General features: G+C 40.2%; 3 protein-coding genes across 4 annotated transcripts; 1 reads left to right on the top strand and 2 right to left on the bottom strand.

Moving 5' to 3' along the window:
• Positions 1–4,377: 4,377 nt before the first annotated feature.
• folr (folate receptor) lies at positions 4,378–5,773 on the bottom strand. Its single transcript, XM_078244048.1, has 4 exons — positions 5,645–5,773; positions 5,356–5,544; positions 4,853–4,988; positions 4,378–4,652 (listed from the first exon to the last, which is right to left on the bottom strand). Exons 1-4 carry the CDS (start codon positions 5,771–5,773, stop codon positions 4,378–4,380), a joined length of 729 nt encoding a protein of 242 aa, XP_078100174.1.
• A 4,802-nt stretch (positions 5,774–10,575) lies between these two features.
• Positions 10,576–12,903, top strand: anapc15 (anaphase promoting complex subunit 15). Of its 2 annotated transcripts, none has more exons than XM_078246374.1 (5): positions 10,576–10,669; positions 11,027–11,148; positions 11,232–11,291; positions 11,435–11,575; positions 12,063–12,903. In XM_078246374.1, the coding sequence occupies exons 2-5, from the start codon at positions 11,029–11,031 to the stop codon at positions 12,108–12,110; spliced, it is 369 nt and encodes a 122-aa protein (XP_078102500.1). In that variant the 5' UTR covers positions 10,576–10,669; positions 11,027–11,028; the 3' UTR covers positions 12,111–12,903. The 2 variants fall into 2 exon arrangements, with proteins under 2 accessions (XP_078102500.1, XP_078102499.1); XM_078246373.1 differs by having other exon boundaries at positions 11,411–11,575.
• A 250-nt stretch (positions 12,904–13,153) lies between these two features.
• On the bottom strand, positions 13,154–14,720 carry tomt (transmembrane O-methyltransferase). The gene is made up of 4 exons (XM_078244038.1): positions 14,459–14,720; positions 14,182–14,378; positions 13,872–13,994; positions 13,154–13,660 (listed from the first exon to the last, which is right to left on the bottom strand). Exons 1-4 carry the CDS (start codon positions 14,718–14,720, stop codon positions 13,463–13,465), a joined length of 780 nt encoding a protein of 259 aa, XP_078100164.1. The 3' UTR covers positions 13,154–13,462.
• Between the last annotated feature and the right edge of the window lie 554 nt (positions 14,721–15,274).

The raw sequence follows: 15,274 nt of genomic DNA, 5'->3' as shown, positions 1-15,274 counted from the left end.
GTGTCTACTGTGCAGTTATAAGGTACTTTTATGCAGCTTTATACTTTTACTCCACTACATTTATCTGCCAGCTTTAGTTTGGCCTAGCCTACTAGTTGCTTTGCAGATTTAGATTTTACAAAGATATGATCAACAAATAAAATATAATGCATTGTTATAGATTTAATTACCCAGTAGTAAATAATTTAACCATTGTGCATCCCCTCGATGTCCTGAGAGGACACAAATGTCCCTAGTGATAAGGGTAAGGAGGTTTAAAAATAGAGGCACCTTCACCACCTACAACATTAAAATGCTTCATACACATTAATGCATCTATAATAATCCAATAATATGATCATATTATTATATTATATTATATATGATTATATATTATATTGTATAACACTCTGAAAGGGGACATTACTTAGTACTTTAAGTACATTTTTCTCATAATACTTAGGTAGCCTACTTTATAAATGCAGGACTTTTGGCCCTATTATCACCAACACATTGACCAACTTTAAACAGGTAGAGGAGCAACTACGCTACACCAATAAGTGGCATTTGAATACCCCATTATGGCACAATGCACACTTAATGTCTGGTAACAAACCCTTTGCTTGTAAGCAGTGGAGTGACAGAGGTATTTATACTTTAGACCAGCTATTCAATGAGAAAGGTATGTTGAGTTTTGAAGACCTGAGAGCTAGCTTTGAGGTCCCAAGGACATCCTTCTACTTTTATCTTCGCTTAAGATCAGCCCTAACATGTTATGGAGTGCCATGGGGAAACAGTCTTGAGGTGCACCCAGTCATTAAATGGTTTGTTGATTTTCCTGTGAGAGGATTAGTGTCCAAGATTTATGCTAAATTGATGCAAGTATCTATCTAGTATCATAGGAGAACTCCCAATAGTGGGGACATGGGAGCGAGAGCTGAGCCCTGAGGGGAACGCAATTAATTGGGAGACAGTTTGGGACAACATTTTCCACTGTTCCAAGAACCCAAATCACCAGTATATCCACTTCAACATATGTTATAGGACATATTGGACTCTTCAGAAGAGATACGTCTCTAAAGTCATTCCCACTCCCTATTGTATGTTCTGCCAACCTGAACAAACGGAAACGAACAGGTGCACAAGTTTTGGAATAAAACAACATCAACAATATCTGATGTCATAGGATATCTAATTCCTACTGACCCAATTGTTTTGTTACTTAATGACGACTCTAAACTACACCTACTTGGGAAACAGAGGCAAATTTGGCTAGCCGGCTCAATTGCAACCAAGAAAATGATAGCTCGGGGCTGGCTCCCTCCTCACTCGCTTTGTATAAAACAGTGGTTGGTATATTTTCTGGACATAGTTATGCTTGAGCTCTCTACAGCAAGGATTACCAAAGCCAAATCATCAACTATCAGCCTATGGAAAAGCGCAGCAACACAAATATCAGACTTAATGACTTCAGCCCCACAAGAACTAGAGGAGAGTAATTAGGCAAGGTATGGTTTCTGTTTGTTTGTTTTGTTTAGTTTTCCTCGAGACCACAGAGGGTGGGGTGGGAGACGGTTTTTGTTCTTGTTCAATTTGAGTTTCTCTGTTATGTGCGCCATCTGACATTGCCTGTCACACATTGTGGAATTTGTTTTGTATGTCTGAAGGTGCTAATAAAAAGTTGATCGCAAAAAATAAATGCAGGACTTTTACTTGTAACTGAGTGCAAAGTGGTATTGCTAGTTTTACTTAAGTAAAGGATGCAAGTAGGGCCTACTTCTTCCAACTCTGAAAATACACACACACACACACACACACACACAGCAAGAGAGAGTTAGAGTTAAAGCGAGGAGAGAGGGTGAGAGTTGGCTAGGGTGGTGTGCATGTGTGTGTGTGTGTGTGTGTGTGTGTGTGTGTGTGTGTGTGTGTGTGTGTGACCTCAGAAAAGTTGCTTATTAATAGCCACAGGGACAGCAGCAATCCCAATTCTATTTCTGACCATGGCATCACACTGTGTATGCCTGTGTGTGTCTGCTTGTGTGGGAGTTGACTGTAAAAGAGAAAAAGTATGTGGCTAAACAATATGTCTGCATACAGGGATTGTAAAAGTGTGTTGCAAGATGTCACATCGTAATAAAACTACTTTAATAGCAATTCATCTTAAAACTAAATATTTTGCACATTTTGTTTCTTTTGCATGTTATCATAATTAACACAAGTTAAAGTGTATGCATGCTAAGTGCACGGTGAGGCTGTAGTGCTCATTACAAACTCAAAAAATGAATAGTTGGATAGACAACTTTAGCAAAGTTGTGTCTCAGGGTCAGGCCAGAAAACAGGCAGTGTTGTTACCTATCTACAGTATATGCTTTTCCCCAACAGTGGCCACTTTACTGGGGCCTCACAATTTTGTGTGGACATCTCAGAGTCAGCTTTTCAGGCTCAGCTTTACATTCTTAGACTCAGCTATAAGCAAAGTATTCTAAAGTCAAAATGGTAGCATGACTTTTAAAGGTTATTTTTTTTTGGGCATTTATTGGATAGGACAGCTGAAGACAGGAAAGTTGCAGAGAGAGTGGGATAACATGCAGCAAAGGCCCGCGAGTCGGCATATTATGTCACATAGAAGTTAAGTATTGTTCCTAACCTGATATCTGACATATTAAAATATTTTATATGCGCTAAATATTGTGTAAGTATCTAAAAGCAAAAAAAAAGCAAACTAGCATGGATACCTCACATCAGCTAACGTCCATCATCCAAGATATAGAAAGCTATAAAACTATATAATATTAAGTACCACCTTCCATGACCAAATCACACAACCCTAGCTCAACATCATTTTGCTGTTCATGTAATGTGTAGTGTCTATTACTCTTGTTATATGAGTGACACTTGCAGTCAGCATCTTTACGTGTCTGCAGTTCTTCAAAGCGGGAAAATGTGTAAGGTGATGTAAACTATGTAATTTGAAGGGATTATGACAAATTGATGGTGATTGTTGTTATTATTTTATTTATTATTATTATTTCAGTATGTTCTGGTCATGTAAACATTGGAGCATTGTTATGCTCATGTTTGAATAAAATCATTGGATCAATTTTGGCTCCAGCATTTAACAAACTTCTGCAATGAGATGAGAAATGAGCCCCATGCAAGGCCACACCTCTCTTATAGGAGCTTTACGCATACAGTTTGTGCAGAGAAAAGAGACAGGAAAGACTGGCCTGCGGTTCACAGCTGACCTTGCAATGTTAAATTATACAGTGTTATCATCAGGAAGGATGTTTTTATCAGCCTTAGAAATAGAGAAGCACTTTGCTAGTCTGATCACTGTCAGAAAGTAAGACCATATTCAATATAAAGTTGAATTCATCTGTTATGTCTTTATAAATTTACAAGATTAATTATCTCAGACCTTGCCTATAAATGTGCACAAAAGTTGCTAAATATATTTCTCAGACTTATCTTTGATCAGCCAAGGTCCTCTCTGGTCACATATTGTACACATACCAGCTAACCAATCACAAGACTTATTCAGAGACCTGATAGAGCACATTCAGACGTGGCACTGACGCACACATATGTAAACTCAAGCCCCTCACACACAAACACACACACAGACACACACACACACACACACACACACTCAAGGGACTGGAACTCCATAATTACCAAGCAGTGGAGCCCACTAACCACCAGCTGGCCCAGAGTGCTCATGTGACGGTGTGATCACTGGGGCCCAGTGTAGAGAAATATTTTCCCCTCAATGCAGATCCTTGGTCATTTTTACTATTTCCTCACAAGTCGTTGAGGTTATGAAGAGGTTATTAAACTCATCCATAGTTTGCACTCACAGAAATATCCTCCTAAACTTGTGCAGTAACACATTATGTGGCATGTCCCTTCATACCTCGTCCAGACACACGTTTATTTTCTTTATCCACACAGAATTTCAGATCTACCATACTTTTTCCATTACTTTTATACACAAAACTGCTGTGCTGCCTTGATTTTGACTACTTACCCATTTTGGTCGTGAAACAACAATCTTGTTTTTTTTGTGTGTATACACTGAATTTTATGGAAGCAACAATGACCTCGGTCTTTCAGACACTACATTAAATTGAAAGTTACACATACTTGAGAAAAAATCAAATGCATAGCTTTACTGGAATCCACGGACATTAAAATCCCTAAGATATACTACTATAAATTCCTTGTATAATCATTGTTACTAGGGGGCCTGTTCACTCAGATGCAAACCAAAGACGTCTTCTTACAATCAGTTAGGAGGCTCATTGACCTAAAAGGACACAAGAAAGCAACAGAGACAGGAGAGCTTTTGAAAGCAGTTTAATTGGTACTTCTGAGAGGATATAGGTCAAGGATATCATTTTAGTACATCATTACAGAGAAAGATGCAAAAGCCATGAGAAGTAGCGTTGTCAAGGCAAAGCTTGGGTGTTGCTGTGCTTTGCTAAGGTAGTACTCAGCTACCTTCCTGTTGGGGTTTGTCCCACTGAACCAGAGCTGCATGCAGCGGCCTGAGGTCTTTGAGTAGGTGGTATAAAGGTAGGAATTGGACCAGATTTGTTCACACATTGACTTGGGTGTGGGGTAAATTTCGGTCCACTTTCTGCACTTGCTACTTACAGGGCATTTGTTAACCCCTGGGGAGGGAGGGAGAGAGAGAGAGAAAATGTAAATGTGCATGCAAAGGTGTGAATTTTTTTTCTGTGGTTACACTGTAAGCAAGTCTGTGCTTCACTGATCTGTGTGTGTGTGTGTGTGTGTGTGTGTGTGTGTGTGTGTGTGTGTGTGTGTGTGTGTGTGTGTGTGTGTGTGTGTGTGTGTGTGTGTGTGTACTCACCTGAGCTCCAGTCCCATCCCTTGTGCCAGTCAGTCTTGCAGGTGTAATCATTCTTGCAGTCTTCCCACCAATGGTGGCAGTCCTCCTTACACAGAGGCACATCCAAGATGCGCTCCTTACGCCAGGTCTGATCCACCTACACAAATATAATTGATTAGTGTATATGATCCATAATATAAGAACACAGGTGATATATTTCTAGAATGAAATTCTTAGTTCATCCTTGCCCTCACAGTTGCAATGCCATGATCTTAAGAAGTACTTGGGGGAATAAAAAACAAATGGTCAGGTGAGTTATAAAAAGGTGTCCACAAACTAAACTAGGGCACATTACAAAGTCTCTCTTTAAAGAATGTAATACTACGATTACATAGAATATTGGCAACATACTGTATGTAGATTTAACTGCCCTGACAAGCCCTTTCAATCCTTTCAACTTCTTTTGCTGCCATCTAGTGTTCCCAGTACACACATACAAGAGAGACTGAGAGCTCAATACACACTTTTTGTATCCAGGGTCCCAGGTGTGGTGAGCACTCATAGAAGCAAGTGTCCTGGGTGAAATGTTTCTTGCACTGCTGGCTCAGGATACCACAGTGATTCCAGTTGAAGTTGTACAAGTAGGAGTTATCGTTGTGGGCTTCTGTGCTGGTGTTGGCAGTACAACATGCATTGTCACGCCAGGGACTACACTGAAAAGAGAAAAAGGAAAGAGGGGTCACTATTTATTTGTTTTATGTTTGATGGCTGGGGACATTAGTGGGACATTAGTGGGACATTTGTGTTCATCACCTGAAGGTAAAGCTCTCCCTCAGGGCCAGGTTCTACTTTGTGGTGTTTGGCGTCCATACACATGTTGAGTTTGTCTAATGACAGAGCGCCACTGGAGAGGGCTAGCAGCAAGGCCAGGACAACCCACATGGCTCTGCAGCAGGGAGAGATTAATATACTGTACATCAATGGGTAGGAAAAATAATGGGATGACAGCCAACATACAGTACCAGTCAAAAGTTTTACAGTTTTACAGGCATGTCCTGTAACCTCTAATCTGAATAACACACACACACACACACACACACACACACACACACACACACACACACACACACACACACACCTGACCAGCAGGTCTCTGGGTTTTTTGGTAAAAATTGGCCTACTGATTGAAAACATTTGAGATGATTATCAAGGTGTGGGGTGTGGTTGCCAGTATAGTCAGTGATCTAAGTGTGCATCAGTGACATTATTTATACTCTTTATTGATCCCCAATGGGGAAATTACAATTTACACTCTGTTGTTATTACACACAGGCCTGAAATACACACACACACAGGTCCTTTTACATGCACTAATGGAGAGATGTCAGAGTGAGTGGGCTGCGACTGCTGAACAGGCGCCCTGGAGGTGAACTGGCACCTCTCCATGTGTGTGTGTGTGTGTGTGTGTGTGTGTGTGTGTGTGTGTGTGTGTGTGTGTGTGTGTGTGTGTGTGTGTGTGTGTGTCTGTGCTTCTTTTACTATATTCGTGGGGTCCAAAAACCGGGGAATACAGTATACTTGTGTGGTCTGCACAGCCTTGTGGGGCCCAAAATGCTGGACCCCACAAGGTTAAAGGGCAGTTTGAGGGTTAAGACTTGGTTTTAGGGTTAGGGTTAGAATTAGGTTATGGTTAGAGTGAGGGTAAGGGTTAAGGTTAGGCATTTAGTTGTGATGGTTAAGGTTAGGGTAAGGGGCTAGGGAATGCATTATGTCAGTGACGGGTCCCCACAAAGATAGTGAAACAAACGTGTGTGTGTGTGTGTGTGTGTGTGTGTGTGTGTGTGTGTGTGTGTGTGTGTGTGTGTGTATATATATATAAAGTGAAAACAACACATAAAGATAAACTAAAACAACATAACCAAAACAAAGGAGACACAGGGAACGCTGGAACAGCAGCAACCGGCAGACATGGAGAGGACGGAGCTGGCTTAAATAACCAAGGCCTGTAGGCTACTACGAATCAAGATCAACATGCCCTAACATCCACGGTCCCGCATAACCTGTGTCACGACGGTGGTTATCAACTAGTTCAATCAACCCAGGGTTTTCCAATCTAGAGACGCGCGCGTTCACATCAAAGAGGCGGTGTTTGCACATCGTGACCAATCGCAAACATCTACCCGAGCCACATATTTTACATAAGAAGAGCAAACTATAATTCTACATCAATATGAAGAACACAGACACGGGTTTGCAGGCAAAACGAAATACAGTCGCTGCTTCCTAAAACAGGAAGGAAAGCTGGCAAAAAAAAGCCGACGCTGTAAATGCATAAATCACAAGGCTTATCGATATCACTTCCCCATCAGTCAGGACCAAGATCTTGCATTCCATAAACTGTCGTTGCTTTAGGTTATTATTTCAGTTGTAACCCTGACAGTGGGATATGGGGTGCCGTTTGGGAGCAAATAAAAAATATAAAAACATAATTCAAACCGATGTGCGCATTGGCAACACACGGCTCAAGAAGCCGACAAATAGCCTATAGGCTACGTAATTCTCTGCGCTGAAAATCAATAGGCTATATTTCATAAAGATACCCATCAGGGTTAGGGTTAGTGTTAATGTTAACGGGGTTGTCGGTCTCTAAATGTTTTAACTTTTATGAGTGCACCTCTCTCTCTCTCTCCGCGCACTGAGCTCCACCTGATCTTCTAAGAACAGTGACGCCGTTATCAATCGAGCATTGATTGGTCAGTAGGCGGTGCTTTTACATCAGTTGATCTCTGATCTCCAACATAACCTGCTCCCGATCAGGTTAGGCGTTCAGCACAAGTTACCACGGCGATTGAACCCGATCACAAGTGATCCACCTCGTAGTACAGAAAACCCTGGGTTGAACCTGAGGTTAGCTCGTTAACGCCAAATCTCGCTTCGTAGTACAGGCCTGGGGACACTCAGGTGTTCAAGGTTACCCTAACGATTCACATGCAGAGTCAGAGAGACAGATGAATCACACAGACACAGCAGAGGTGGTCACACACATCATATTTTTTATATCTTTATTTAATCACTCTAGTTGTGGTTCTCACCTCTCTTCTGAACAGCTAAGTCAGCCCCTGGTTTAGAACAGGAATTCCCCAACCAATCCCAATCAATTTGGACTCCGTCTATGGTCAAGTTTCTGGGGTAATGCGCCAAGTGTGGTATTGTTCGAGGGGGGATGTGATGTGTTTTGGGAGGAAATGCAAATTTTGTGCAGTTTTTTCAACATTTTAACATATTAAGAAATGTGTCATTACCGTTTACATACAATATTTATCTATTGAGTAAAAGATAAATCACTACTTTTAATCAATTCATTTGCTAATTGTTATTTTCTGAAGTAGGTCGCTGCTTAAAGACCCCCTTTTTGGCCCCACCTTTCAAACATCCTTAGACAATTGGTTAAATACAAGTTTCTTAAGATTATCTATGTTTTCTTTCTGTTTTGTTTTTTTTACCACAATCTCTACCATACTTACAAGGCCTCTTTGAACAAAACAACCTAGACCTTGAGAGACATTTCTTATCAAATATATTAACAGAGAGTTGTAGAAAGTGTATCGCTCAGGGATGGAAAGTTCTGTATAGGAACAATGAGTAGAAATGTACACACAAATACAGTCTGAAGTACAACACCTCAAAACTGAACAAACAATCTGGCAGAAAGTTCAAGTTAACAACAACTCAAACTGATGACAGTCTTCACATAAATGTACCCACTGAGCCCACTGTAACATCTTTTATTCATGTTATGACATGATACACACTGATACATTACTCAGTAACCGCTATGTAACGTACAAAAAAATAACAACTAGGCCTATATTTAAAAAAATCAGCATTAGACTTGTTACTGTAAAGTTAACACCGTCTGCTGATTTTTTTGTTTCCCCTCTCTAGCAATTCTTCATTCAGTTTGGAATGGAACAATGGAAAGCAACTAAAGACACTGTAAATGTAAAAGAAGGAAGAATTGTTTAAGTATTCTTCCTTCATTAAAAAGAAATTGAAACCCTCACCCTACAACCTAAATACATGTTTTTGTAACAACTAAATGTGGCACCTCATTCAGAGACCAATGAGAAGATTTTTTACAAGCAATTATGACCAGAATAATGTTACCTTGTTAGATTCTGTGATGATTCCTTCCTGAAGGGATGATCTGACAAATTAGTGTCTCCAGTCACCTCTTACCGACTTCTCAAGACCAAACTAAACTTAGAAAACACACTTGTGAATGATATGTTTCCAAAGTCCAAAGTCTGTGCCAGTATGTCAGTGCGTCATGTGTGCCTGGTATGTGTAGTGTGTATGTGTGAGTGTTTGAGATAGAGAGAAGGAACGAGAAGAGCGTATGTAATAATTTGAGGCGTTTATTACATCTTAGTACTGTGAGGAAGGTTTGTCTTATCTCAAGGTCTACCCTGTTGTTTTTCACACACACACACACACACACGCACACGCACGCACGCACGCACACACACACACACACACACACACACACACACACACACACACACACACGTGTCAGTGTGACCCGGGAATGTAATAAACTAGCATTTAAGATAAATTTCTTCTGCATCTGTGTTGGTTAAACATTACAAGCATGTTGACGTGGATGGGTAAAAAAAAAAAAAAAAGACAGCATGTCCTTATAACATTTACTCTGGTTCTCAGATGTCCCTCACTATCGATTGAAATGTGTATCAGTATTTATGCAACAAAATAAATCAGGAAATATTTGTATCACTATTATGCAGATTATTATCATCCATATTACAGTTTTTCTGTCTCCTTTTTGAAAGACTCTACACACAATTCCCAAAACTGCACACACAAAATGCAAAATGCCTCATATCTCCTTCAAAATGAAACGCTGCATTCAAAATGCCATGAACACCTCTCAAAATGAAGCATTTCCATCAAATGGCAAACACTTTTTTCATAGTAGTACATTTTTGGATATGCAATGTACACACTGTTTCTCTAAATCTAAAGCTCATTTGTCTTTCATAGGCTAATTTACATTTCCATACAATGTTCTACAGTGAAAATAATCCGCTGACAGTGGTTAAAAAGTACACTGTAAACACCAATGCAATGTTGAAACAGAAAATATTTATTTCGCAAAACATTACTGTTGTAAAAGTAGCACAGTGTTGTAGCCTATACAGTAGCATACAAGAAAACAATTGATCACATGATCACTGAGTGTGGCGCTAATTTCATCAGAGATGGCTCTCCTTCCTTCTCTTCTTTGTCCTCCTCCTCCTCCTTCTCCTCCTCCTCCTCTAGTTCCAACTCTTCCTCCTTGTCGTCCCCTGCCTCTCCCTCCTACTCCCCTTGTTCTCTGTCCATTGTTGGCACCCATTGTTCAAAACAGGAAATCTGACCTTTGATTGATTTTCGTGTTTTAGGTAGAGAATTGTGCATACTGTTTTGAAACAAAAGTGTTTTATGCATGAAAACTGAGTGAAAGGCGGAGAAATAGCTTATGGTTTTGGAGATTTGGTGTGTAGTTTTGCTCTTTGAATGAGAGGTTTCAAAAATCGTGTGACATGTAAACATTTTGTGTGTAAGCAGTTGTAAAAAAAAAAAAAAAAAACGGTAACATACTAAAGAAGGCTACCTTTCTTTGCTTCACTTTTCTGGCTCGACTGCTGCCACCCAGGCGGAACCATTGTGAAATGACACTAGACTAGACGATTCCGGAAATATTGACAGGTGAACACCAGCGGTTTCCGGTTAAATTTGTTTTTGAAAATTTTGAAAGCTGGAGCGAGAGATTGGCAGGTACTTACACTATTTGTAATTTCGCTATTAAATACGGGTAAAATAGCATAGCTTATACGACATTATTTTTTACCTAGAAGATTCGCGGGGTTGCAATTATATTTTAGAGTTTGTATGTCATAAAACTGGAAGACGTGTTACGTTAACTTACTGTAACGTTATCCCTCCACCGCTCCTGTTGTGTGTTTGTCCGATACATACTTTATGGCTCAGTTTCTCACTGGTAGACAGGGGTTTTAACCATAGACTGGTTTTAACGCTTTGTTTTTGTGTGTAAAAGCGGCACATATGCCCCAACCCAGGCTACACACAGGCTTGCTGGTTGACACCGTGTTTGTTGTTGTCCCCGTGCGACAGACATGTCCACGCTGTTCCCCTCTCTCTTCCCCCGGATAACGGAGTCCCTGTGGTTCAACCTTGACCGACCATGTGTGGACGAGACCGAGCTGCACCAGCAGGAGCAGCAGCACCAAACCTGGGTAAACACCTCTACTGAAGCACAGCCTCTTTTTCACTCTCTTCATGCTCACATTTTAATATGTGCACTCTGTCTCTATCTCAGCTGCAGAGCATTGCTGAGAAAGACAACAACCTGATGCCGATTGGGAAACCTATTTATGAGGTAATGTGTTGCCATTAAGATATAATCGACAGATGCATTTTAACTGAAAATGCTGCTCTTGAGTTTCACCATGCTACAGTATGAAACATACACTGGTAACATGGTTCCCTCCATTTAAGTCATCTGGCTTTACTGTGGCGCAGGCGGGATATGATGAAGAAGAAGAAGAGGATGATGAGGATGAAGAGGACAGCGAGGAAGACTCTGAAGATGAAGAAGACATGCAGGACATGGATGAGATGAATGACTACAATGAGTCACCCGATGACGGCGAGATCAATGAGGTGCTTTAATTTATGATTTCTAGAAAGTATTTGTTCTGCCCTGCAGTCAATACAGCAGTACAGTAAATGACTGAGGCCGACTAGAGTGTAAGATTTGCATATGGCTTGATACTTTAAAAAAGTTGAAGGAATTCTTTTAAAAACCTTGACTGGTGCCCGGATTGGTTCAGTGGGTAGAGCAGGCGCACATATACTTAGAGGTTTATGCCTCGGCGCAGTGGTCCAGGGTTCGAATCCGACCTGAGACGATTTCCTGCATGTCTTCCCCCTCTCTCTCCCCTTTCTCACCTAAGCTGTCCTGTCAATTAAAGGCGGAAAAGCCCAACAAAAATCTTTAAAAAAAAAAACTTGACTGAAGGCAATAGGTACTAGTTAAAATACACTGATATTAATCTTAATTACAATAAGTGTTGTTTCCTTTTTAGCTGCCTTCCTCTCCCCAAACTGAGAATTGTAAGTCTTTAATCTGACTGTTTCCTTCTTTCAGGTGGACATGGAGGGACCAGACCAAGACCAAGACCAATGGATGATTTAAGACAAAAGACAATTTTAGTCTCCATCAAGCTGTCTGGCACTGGATTTTTACTCCCCACTTAAAACACGACTGCTGCCCCTTCAGTCTGTGACACAGATATGTTTTTATATTTGTGTAAACAGGAAAAGAATATAGGTGAATCAAAGCTTGTATCATGATGTCCTTCAGAGGGAGTTTGGATATATCCAGCACAAAGTGTCTCATTTCAGGCTGCAGTTGGCCTTTGAAGGCCCTTGACGTTGTTGGACATCACTGTGAGTGTTGCTACCTGGCGTGCACGCGCACACACACACAGTGGCAGTAGTAGGCATCGGTCACGTGATCCTCATTTACACTTTGACATTGTCATATCTTCAGTCATGTGCCACTTCTCAGCTGACTGAGCACGAACAGTTAAGTCAGCTAAATAATTTGTTACCTATAAAGGAGACTGACAGATATTTTATTACATATTAAGATTCTGTTTCATAGTGTTGTGTATGCTGCTAATCCTTTGTTACAGATATAATACTACCAGTTAAAACTTCATAAAAGCTTAAATAATGAATACTATGAGTGAAATAGTATTATGTTCGGACAATGCATCAGTTGTTATTGAAATACATTTTGATATTTTTTGTAACTATGTTAAAGGTAAGAGCAGCCATTACTTTAAAATATGAATACACAATGTTCATTCAAATACTGTCATGTTTTCCTTAAAGGATTGCTTACCAAGGCTTTGATTATTTGTACTAAAATGACAAAAGTCTTGCTTTTTTGTATTAAATTAAATACTTTTTATGAAACCATGTTTTCCTGTGGTCTACATTTTCATTTCTTATTAACATTGAACATAAAATGTTACATGGTAGTAAGGGAAGTAGGAGTAGAATGGATAAGTGCAGTACTGAGAAAGGTGTTTGTGAATTTGGTGTTTAAATGTATGATTTGGATGGTGCCGATGTCTATAATTCACTTTATGTCATTCAATATTTCATATCTGGGAGAAAAAAAAAAAAAAAAATATATATATATATAATATTTCCAGGTAATGGTTACATTTCCCACCTGAAGGGCCGACCAACAATTTCTTCAGTATACAACTTGTACGTAAAGGATATTTAACCAAAAATGACATCACACGGTTTAATTTGCATACTTAATGAATTTTGTCTTTTGTTTTTTTCAAAATTGGCAGTTATATTCAAATAAACATTTTTTGTTAGTTTAGTATTCTTTCTTTTTTAAGGTAAGAATTTACAGTTATCTTTAACAACTTATTTAACAGGGTATAACATCATCAATTCATCCCTTGCTGCTATAAAAATCTATATCTGACTAGTAGTGTGTGATATCCCAGTCTGCATGATCTACTTGATTCCCTGGTACACCAGCTCAGCCATCCCATCCCGGATGCCTTTGCTGTACTCTAGTGTGGCCCGATGGACCTTCCACTCATACAGGCCGCTCTTGCGAATGTATCTGAGGAACTTTGGAGCCCCGGGGAACAGCACGTTGTCAGCCACGATCATAGACCCTTTTCCCAGCAGACCAGAGCCTTCCAGCATCTGCAACTCACACAGAGGTGGTATCACTTAACTGAGGGAGTCGACCAGGTAACAATGAGAAGGATCATAACTATAATATATTATTTATTTAAATACAATTTCAGGTGCATGTTTATTACCATAGTACCTTCATAGTATTTTTTTTTTTAAAGAAACAGGCTTCTGAAAACTCAAAGTAAATATTCATCATACTTCTAATGACTTCAGTCACCTGCAGATCAGGGAGGTAGCATTTCTTCCAGTGGTCCATGAAGACAAAATCCAGCCTTTCCAAACCATAGTCAGACCGAAGCAGAGGGATCACCTCATCAGATGGATTTACGATGAGCTCCACCTGGAGAACATACCATGTGAATGTCTCGAAGGTATAATACTTTCCATATTCAACACATGAAATAAAAATGTCCCATATTTATGTAAAAACTAATAATGATGGCCTGTAAGCAGGTCAGTTGGGATTTTATCAAAAGGCCTAAAGTACATCGTGGATATACAGTGTTTCCATGTTTCTGTTCTCTCACCGTGTCATCGTCAAAACCTGCCAGGCGGATGATTTTCTCAGCGATAGCAGCATTCCTCGCGTCCATCTCGACGCTGTAGAGCCTGGCACCCAAGGGCAGAGACCGGGCGATCCGCACAGTGCTGTACCCGCAGTGGGCACCCAGCTCCAGCACTGTCAGAGGGCTCTGCTCCATCAGCAGTCGGTCCAGGATCTTCCCTACACACCAAACACATCATGTAAATGCATACTTGTAAACAGATGATAAATTGTTGTGTAATGTAAATTATCTTCTCAACCTTTTTTTGGCCCAATGTTGCTGATGAACTCCACCTTGCTGCACCAGACATCGAAGGCATCCAGGATGCTGTCGGGGTCTCCAGGGGTGGCATGAGTGAGAACATACTGGTAGGCCCGGTCCTCGCGACTCAGGCCAGTAACACAGTCCTTCCATATCCTGACCAGGACCGCCCGATAGAACAGCACAAAGTAGTAGCGGCACCGGATAATAATTGTCAGCAGGAGGGGAATGAAGGCCAGAGCGATAGCAGGCGACACCATCCTAGCTTGTATAAAGAAAAACCCACAAAAGTAGATTCAATAGATACTTATACTCAGTTATGTTGAACCATGTTATGTTGTTCATGTCAACTTGATGGTCAACTAAGCAGTATTTATACTTTGTTTGAATGAGGTAGATTCCATGTCTTTGTGTGCCCCTTTAAATGAACCTTTACATGAGCGTTGTACCAGCAATTCACTGAAGGACTTTTGTGCTTCTGTCTCCCTACTCTGTTTTTACATTCATGGACTGAAATGGCATGTACAAGTACAACATTTATGCTCATTATCACACTGACATGTTGCCTTCTGATATTGATGTTCAAGTGCAGTAAGATCCTGAGTATTTACTCCCAAACCCTGGTGCTTTTGTAATAATGCATGGATGTAAATGTTTAAATCCATGAATTGATTACAACAAAACTACTGAAAGATCAATCACAACTAACAAAGGATCTCTAATTAATACAAAGAGAAAAGAAAAGGTATACAGCATTGTAAGGTACTTTTGGGACTACTAAAGATGGCTATTATAAGACCATTATGATAATGAA

This window comes from Sander vitreus, chromosome 3 (genome assembly GCF_031162955.1).
Source record: "Sander vitreus isolate 19-12246 chromosome 3, sanVit1, whole genome shotgun sequence".
Taxonomy (NCBI): Eukaryota; Metazoa; Chordata; class Actinopteri; order Perciformes; family Percidae; genus Sander; species Sander vitreus.
The sequence above is the reverse complement of the archived record's forward strand: the minus strand, read 5'-3'. Positions and strand labels throughout refer to the sequence as shown.